This window comes from Amblyomma americanum, chromosome 9 (genome assembly GCF_052857255.1).
Source record: "Amblyomma americanum isolate KBUSLIRL-KWMA chromosome 9, ASM5285725v1, whole genome shotgun sequence".
Classification (NCBI taxonomy): Eukaryota; Metazoa; Arthropoda; class Arachnida; order Ixodida; family Ixodidae; genus Amblyomma; species Amblyomma americanum.
In genome coordinates, this window is record NC_135505.1 from 132624941 (window position 1) to 132632792 (window position 7852).

General features: G+C 42.8%; 1 protein-coding gene across 1 annotated transcript; it reads left to right on the forward strand.

Moving 5' to 3' along the window:
• The first annotated feature begins 220 nt into the window (after nucleotides 1–220).
• On the forward strand, nucleotides 221–6146 carry LOC144105544 (uncharacterized). Its single transcript, XM_077638665.1, has 4 exons — nucleotides 221–373; nucleotides 2411–2594; nucleotides 5125–5272; nucleotides 5933–6146. Exons 1-4 carry the CDS (start codon nucleotides 286–288, stop codon nucleotides 6020–6022), a joined length of 510 nt encoding a protein of 169 aa, XP_077494791.1. The 5' UTR covers nucleotides 221–285; the 3' UTR covers nucleotides 6023–6146.
• Nucleotides 6147–7852: the final 1706 nt, after the last annotated feature.

Genomic DNA, 7852 nt, shown 5'->3' on the forward strand with positions numbered 1-7852 from the left:
ACCATATCATACTGGTCGGGCCTGAACATCTGCGTCAGCAGCGGAACGCTTGGCGAGCTAGTCGCCTTTATTTTGGTGCTGTAATTGTTTTATGAAGTAATAAATGATGCAGGCTGGTGTCACGAGAGTTTCGGAATGCGTTAAAGAAGGGTTTTGTTCTTCATTTTTGACTGGAATGCAAGGGTCACTTCACGGTGTGACGCAGTCGGCATACGCGGGGCATAAGGTTTAAGAGGCGAGTGACATGCTCTCACTGTGTGGTCCGGGTTGGCATTCACAGTGGAGATGCTCGTGGTTACTTGTGTCGGCTTCCTGTCTGCCATCCAGCTGGCGGCATCCTCTACCCAGAACGCTCCATTGACAAAATGCCCTGGTAAGGTTGCCTGATTATTTCTTGGGTTTCCTGAGAATTCTTGATATTAGAAGTAATGATTAATTCATTTCATAGTGGTAAGTACACGAATGCTTTCATAACGGTAAAACGCCCATGGGCTGCGATGACAGTTTTCGTGACTGAAAACTGCAGTGGTCACCGGCTGGAACCACGAATATTATTCTTTAAGCATTTTAATGTCCTGATGAGGAAATGTGGGTCATCCTGAGAGTGCAGTTGGCTTAAGCAGGGGGAGGGGAGGATCTATGTTGTGGAGTAAAGAGAGCAAAAATTGCTAACAGCCTCATGTCGTTAATCAGCAAATTCTGTCGCATCCTCATTTGCCCAAAGCGTGATTCAAGATTGCTGTTAGGATCTTTTCGACTCATTCCTGTCATACGAAGCCATCATGCAAGGACATCAGCTTATTTTAAGCTTTTTTAATGCGCTCAGGCTTACAAAACAACGAAACAAAACGTAAAGCACACAGAGTAATTGGAGCCATGCAGAACTACAGGAAAACGTGGACGTGTTCATCATAGCAATCATTATTTACGTTAATTGGCGTTCCTGGCTTGAGACAGTTTTATGCCGCTTGTCGCAACTGATTTCAAATTGAAGCTTCAACAAGTGGCAGAACGCTACACCACACAATTAGCGAAAAGCGACAGCAAGCATCAACAAGCTAACAGGCACATAGGAAGACACCTTGGCAAAAAGGCGGATACAAATGGGTCTTGCTTGTGTTGCTTGGGTGGTTGCTTGTGTGGATGTGTTTTAACGTGTTGAGGGCGGTGCATAACTACCTTGGTTAGAATTGGTGTATATGCTCTCCACCGAAGATGAATGACGCGAAGGTCCCCCATCGCGTTCTCCAATGCAGCATATGAACCAGGAAAAGCCGAAATATTTACCTGTGGGGGACATTCCTCGGAAGGCGGTTAGAGGAGTCACTGACCCAATCCAGTTATGTTTGGCGGGGCAACTCATTTTATTTTAAGCTAAGTGTTATTGTGGTGAATAAGACACTTTTTATTGGCACACAAGCTAATCGCTACCCAAATCAAGTTTTCGTTTAGAACAATCGCGGTTAGGATGTTTGACGCCATTGGTTGAAAATGGCGGAAGTAACAAATCTTGAGAGTGAATATAAGAAGGAACTTGCCATAAACCTGCATGTCCCAGATTCAGAGAACTGTCTCAGATTAAGAGAGAATAAAGATGGGGCGAAAATTGTGTAAACAGTGGCTAGACTGATGAGGTTTCGACAAGAATGAAGTGCCAATGAAGAGGGAGGCGTTGGTGCCGGCGCCTGTGCAAAGCATGGACGCTTTGGAGTCATGCTACTCTAGAATCACGCTAAGTGGATCTCTATTTTTAAAGTAGTAATTCTAATCGCATTTATTGCGGGTCCCGAAGAAAGATGGCAGAGGAAGTTTTTATAGTGAGTAAAAAGAAAATAACGAAGTCAAGGGCAAGAAAACCGCAGAGGGTACTTGATCTGTACAAGCCATCGCCAACAAGGGCAGAAATTTGAACTACACACAAAAGGAGACCAAAAGCAAGGTTGATATATTACCGTATGTTATCGCAGTCTCCAAGTTGATTCCACGCATTCAGTATGTCCTTTTCTCAATACTGACTTGTGTAGCTATGACAGGCCAATACAGCTGGCATCACTGTTGTTTCTTATAAACAGTCGTTCATTGCGTTCGTATTACTCTCTCAAAGCTTCAATAATTTTTTTGGCCAAAACGCTTTGCAATAACTGAACTCAGTATACCTTCCTGTGTATATTTATGTGTAAAATTTGTACGTTGTACCTAAATTCATACTTACGCAGTTTAGTTAGCACGCTTGAATACAATGATCTAGAAAGAAATTACCGAATGCAAGTTACAAGTAAGTGGACGTGAAATCTTTAGCAGTGCTTTTCTGCCGAAAATTTTTATGCAGCTAAGAATGGCTTGCGTCCCACAACAAGCATTTTATTTCATCTACGAAACTCGTTTTTTTTTTATTTCAATCACCTTTTAGGCACATACGACCCTGCCCTCGATATCACGAGTATCACGATCAAAGATGCAAAGCTCGGTAAGGATGTCCAATTTGATGGAACATTCGTGGTGGACAAAGTCGTTGGTGTCAATCCCGTCATGCAGCTCTCCTTTGCCAAGGCTGACGGCACCAAACTACCCTGCATTCCGATCGTTATGCCATGGTGAGCCCCTGGAGCGTGCTTCCGGTGTATTCTGTTTGTAGGAAGGAGCGAGATTGGGACCTTCTAATGCATTTAAATTCCCCTGCAATTCCAGACCCTGTCGGCGATCTTGTATTCGGCGAATCCTTAAGTTCAGCGCGAAATGTGAGAAACCACTGATTACAGCGCTCTTAAGCATTGCTTCGACGACACAGCTGAGTGCGAGTTGGTCCATGTTCCGACATTCCATTGAAAATTCAATTATTTCAATTCAATTCCATTTATTTACCAGAAAATTCTGGCTGAAAATTCCACTTGCCTCAGTGCCAAATCGACGGGAATTTACTTTAACATTAATTTTTCGTTCATGTGTCGCCAGAGCACAGAACCACCAGTCGTCATAAAATTCTAGGTTTTTCACCATTATGATGCTGTCCTAAACTTTGCCTATTTTTTTCTCTAGCCATTTATTTGATTCCTCAAAGCACATAATACAGTCGCATACATAATTTTACTAAGTAGAATGGGGGAAAGAAAGCCACAGATAGCGGCTTCTTGTATTATGTCTTTAACTCCATTAATTACATCTTTCCTGCTATTTACATATACGTTAATACCTGATGCACATAAAGGCATATTTTTATTGCCGCGCAATCCCAATGAAGCAGAATCACTTATTTAGGCGCTGCAAAAAATTAAAAAGTGTGAAAGTCGTATTCAAAGTTCATACAGCGTCCAAAGGCAGCTCACACGAATAGCATGTAGTGCAAGTCCAGATTCGCAACTTACTTTTTACCAGAACAAAGGCGCTTAAAATTGCATAAACAACAAGGAAAACACAAACCCTACTCACCCCACACTTGCACACACAAAAAAAAACTAACCGATGGTTACCACGCCTGTGTTGCATTGGAAAATTGCCATTCCAATCGAAGAGCATTCGGTGCATTGAATTGCACACCGGCTGCGCAGTAAAAATAATGTTATTCGCAAACAATAGCGATGAGCATCAGTGGAAAAAAATTCAGAACATTTAAGGGACAACAGGCGCCTAAAAGTGTTTGAATTGGGTATTATTAGTGGCTGAGAACTTTCCTGTGCGATAATGTAGGTCCCAAATATTATTTCAGACTACACTACAGCACATTCTCTATCAAATGCCAAGCCAAGTATAAAGTCAACCACAAATCTGATAAGTGTAAAAAAAAGCTATACGGCTGACACGGCAGAACACGGCGAAGGAAAAGTTTTTCAGTCGAAACGTTAAACATAAATACGTACCATCTAGCCCAACTTCTCAAATTATCTAAGCCCCCTGAGGCTCGCCCTCCACTGTGCATTTTGTTTTGTGCTGTCAGGAATCCCATCTTTGTGTTCTCTCTCTACCATGAACTGTCTTTGCATGAACGCTTTCAAACGTCACAATATCTTTTCGTAATGGGGTTCTCATACGACTGACGCACGCAGTGTAAGCTAGAAGTTTTAAGCTAATTAATGCTCTTAGAAACCCTTAGAAAACCACAGCCTTCTAAAGGTCTCTAAGCAAGGCAAATACCAACCAAGTTTTCTAAGCAAGTGTCGGATATTTGCTCTGACCAGGTGAGCTTGTTAGCGTAACGACAAAAGATTTATTTTCATACCTTCCGGGGTAGGACTGTTATAATGCAAGAGAAATCACTGACTTTTTTTCTCGTAACGCGCCCAGTTACGTTTCACAGATTATTTTCTTTTAGAGAGATGCGCACTAACACATCCAACAATACAAAAGGTAGTCCAAGTCGTTCTGAGCAATATGACTTTGCCGTGAGGCACTTTGCCAAAGGCGTTAGCAAAAAATACTGTTTACCTCACCAGACACATCAATCACACTCGAGAACTCGTGCATGGTTCAAACCAACAGAGTTAAATAGTACACATTCCTTTTCTGAGGGCGTGCTGACAAGATAACAGCTCTTTCCGCTCTGAAATAAACTTTTGAATAGGACAAAAACCAGTGTCCCGAAAGCTTACAAGTAATTGTGATTGAGACAGGACGATAATTATGAACACAAACCCAATCACCTTTTCTGTGGATCGGAATAGCACGTGCACAATGAGAATCGGCTGATATATCACCTCTGCCTATCACCAAGTTTACTTCCGACAAAAGGCCAGAAATCTGCTTCATATAGCATCTGAGCAAGGCATTTTCAATGCCAACAAGTCCTGTGCAATTCTTAGTATTCAAATTATGCAGCATGGCAGTGACACTTCATCGAGTAAATAATGTTGCATTCAACGACACTGTCAGTGAAGCATGGCATTCATATACCGTCATATCATATAATGCAGTCTGGAAAGAGTGAAAAGCAATGTTAAAAAGAGCAGGGTAATAATTTGAGCGGTTATCCATCATCGTGCTATAACTGGACAAGATTTCTAAAGTTCTTTTATTAGTTAGGCATTACGAGCCGCAAAATACGGTTGGACAGTCAAGTATAAACAACGATGCGCTTTGCAATATCCTATGAATATATACCATCTTCTTTGTTTATTTTTCTCTTTTTCACAGCAACTTGAAGCTGTGTAACGGTATCACCCGGAGGGAGAAGGTGCTGAATGCAGACTGGGGCAACAAATGTCCAGTTCAGCCAGGAACGTACAACGCGCACCTGGACTTCAACCTACCCGATAACCTGATAGCCAGGTTATTCTTGGGGGTGAGTTCACGTGTTAATAAATGATCGCCACTTGAAACAATGAGCTCAGGTGAATTTATACAGCAGTCATCGCAGTTATATATTTCATTAATGTCTCATGGATACAATATTGGCTACCATTGTGGATTTCATTTTAACTTCCATCCCTAAGCGCTGTTTTGAGGCTCTCAGGTCAATCCTAATATACTTCATCTCAAGACGTAGGCGTAAAACCACTCAGATTTTTTCTTCGTGAGCTCTGCATACGAAACGTTAAGAAATTATTCTTTAATGAAGCAAGGATAGGTGAAATACCAAGTGGATGCAAAGAAGTGTGCTCACATTTGGACGTGTATTTTCATGCTGAATGTTAAAGGATGTCGAACCACGAGCAGGCATTGCCTGGCTCTACGGTCTTATTTCACGTACGCTTAGCTGCCATGTACTTATGACGAGTTGTGCTTTAACTAACATTCCACAGCAAAAACTTTCTTCACAGCTGTCTTCCAAACTAATGCTGTCATGAAAAGCAACGTCCTGTTAGCTTTCTACGTGTTGCTGCGAATTCAACTATATGCCATGATGTATAGGGGCTTACGATGGTAGCATGAATTCCCAAGCACTTGTATTACGTGTAATTACTCTCCCCTGTGACTTTTGCTACCCTTCCTTTTTTTTCAGGATGGAAAGCTCGTATGCACAATGAACGTCGTAGACAACGGCCGAGTTCTTAGCTGCGTGTCTTTCCCTCTAAACATTGACGTCCAGTAGAAGACGGCGACCTCTACAGCACCAGAACAACACCTTTTACATACCATCGCAAAATAATCTTATTTCCTCCAAAACATTGTGTGAAAGTACTGTTTTTTGATTATTGTACGCAATTTTCGAATAAATATGCCAAAAAATAAGCGTCCTTTTATAGTTTCAAATACTACGCTGAGCACGTTCATTCCGCTGAGCTGCAGTTCAACCTCGTTATATTGAAGTTGATGGAGCCCTGCGATTTTTTTGTTATAACAGACGCATGCCAAGAGGTTTTCCTGCCGCACTGCATCATCATCAGCATAACTACGCCTACTGCAAGACACAGGCATCTGCCACAACTCTCCAATTAACTCAGCTACGACTACCTTGTCCCGGCAGACCTTTTAATCTAATCTGCCCACCTCACTCTCCGATGTCCCCTGACATGCTTGCCCTCTCTTGAAATCTAATCCTTTGAATTAAGCGTTCCTCTGGTTATCTTCCCTTTGCATTACATGCCTCTTTCTACTTGATGACACGATATCATTGCCTTGCGTTTGTTCTCTGGCCTACTCTACTTTGTTCCTGTCCCTCAACGTTACCGCTATCATTTGTATTTCCATACTCTAAACTTTATCCTCAATTGAAGTATTTGTTCGACTCCATGTTTCTGCCCCGTAGGAGAGTGCTGGTAAAAGACAGCTTTCATAAATTCGTCTTGAGGGATACTAGCAAACGGCCTTTTACTAACTGAAAGCACTTGCCAAGGACACTTTATCTCAATCAATTCCCTGGATATTTAACTGTTGTGGTCTTGATCTGTGGTCACTACGTGCTCTATGAATATGTATTCTTTACCACTTCCATCCCTTCGGTGCCTACCTTAACTACAGTTTCCTTCTGAGACTGCTGAACCTTACGCTCTGCGGTCGCTACCGGCCCTAGGGGGATGCATTTCCTTACCACTTACAAACATTCTAACCACGTTGTGAACTACAGTTTCTCTCCAGAACTGTTCACGTTACCTCAGTTTCCTGCGTAATGATCTTTAGGCTCACTATTCTGCTTCGTACGTTTAGGTGATCTCTCATGCACTCCACTTCGTCGCATTACTTACCTAGCAAGGCAACGTCATCAGCGAATCACAGACTGCTACGCTATTCTGCTACAACATTTATCCCCAAATCTTCGTAAGCCAGATCTTTGAATGCGTTCTGTAGCCGCGCGGTGAATAGTACTGGATAAATTTAACCTTCCTCCCTGGCACCCTTCTTAAGTGGGATTTTATTGCTTTCTCTATGCTGGACTGTGCTGGCTGTGTAGCAGCTGCAGAATTTCCAAGCACATGTAGACACGCCTCTTGTACACCCTAGTTCCGTTAAACCCGCATGACTGCTGAGATTTCGGCTGCGCCAAATGGTTTCTCCTAATCTATAGAGGTGATGCACATGATTTGGTTACAGTCAATGCATTTCTCTGCCTCCTGAATGATAGTGTGAATATCATGCATTTTGTCGAGTAGCTTCTGGACCAGCAGGGGAGAGATCATGAAACTCTTAGAGGACATCAGTGCGAAGGTGATTGCCAACAAGGAGGAGGAGGTTGGGGCCAGTTTATTGATGTGTTCTGCGGTATAAAGTGTCATTATGCAGCACTAACCGGCGCATGGCAGGGTCAGATGGGCAGGAGGTGAGCTCGTCACTAATGAGACGTAGTTCGGAATCCCGTCGCTGTTCTTAGCCAACGGGAGCAATAGCGGGGATTTAGAACAGGCCGGCATTGCAGTCGCCGCCAGAAGAGTCGGAATGTACAACACAGCATCGGGAGAGGTTGGCCAGACTTATAGACCACGGT

Bases quoted from the DNA above. Each gene is read 5' to 3' on its own strand.
- LOC144105544 (XM_077638665.1), top strand. From the start codon at position 286: ATGCTCGTGGTTACTTGTGTCGGCTTCCTGTCTGCCATCCAGCTGGCG. The intron at 374-2,410 runs GTAAGGTTGCCT...ATCACCTTTTAG, and splicing joins TCCATTGACAAAATGCCCTG to GCACATACGACCCTGCCCTC. The intron at 2,595-5,124 runs GTGAGCCCCTGG...TCTTTTTCACAG, and splicing joins ATTCCGATCGTTATGCCATG to CAACTTGAAGCTGTGTAACG.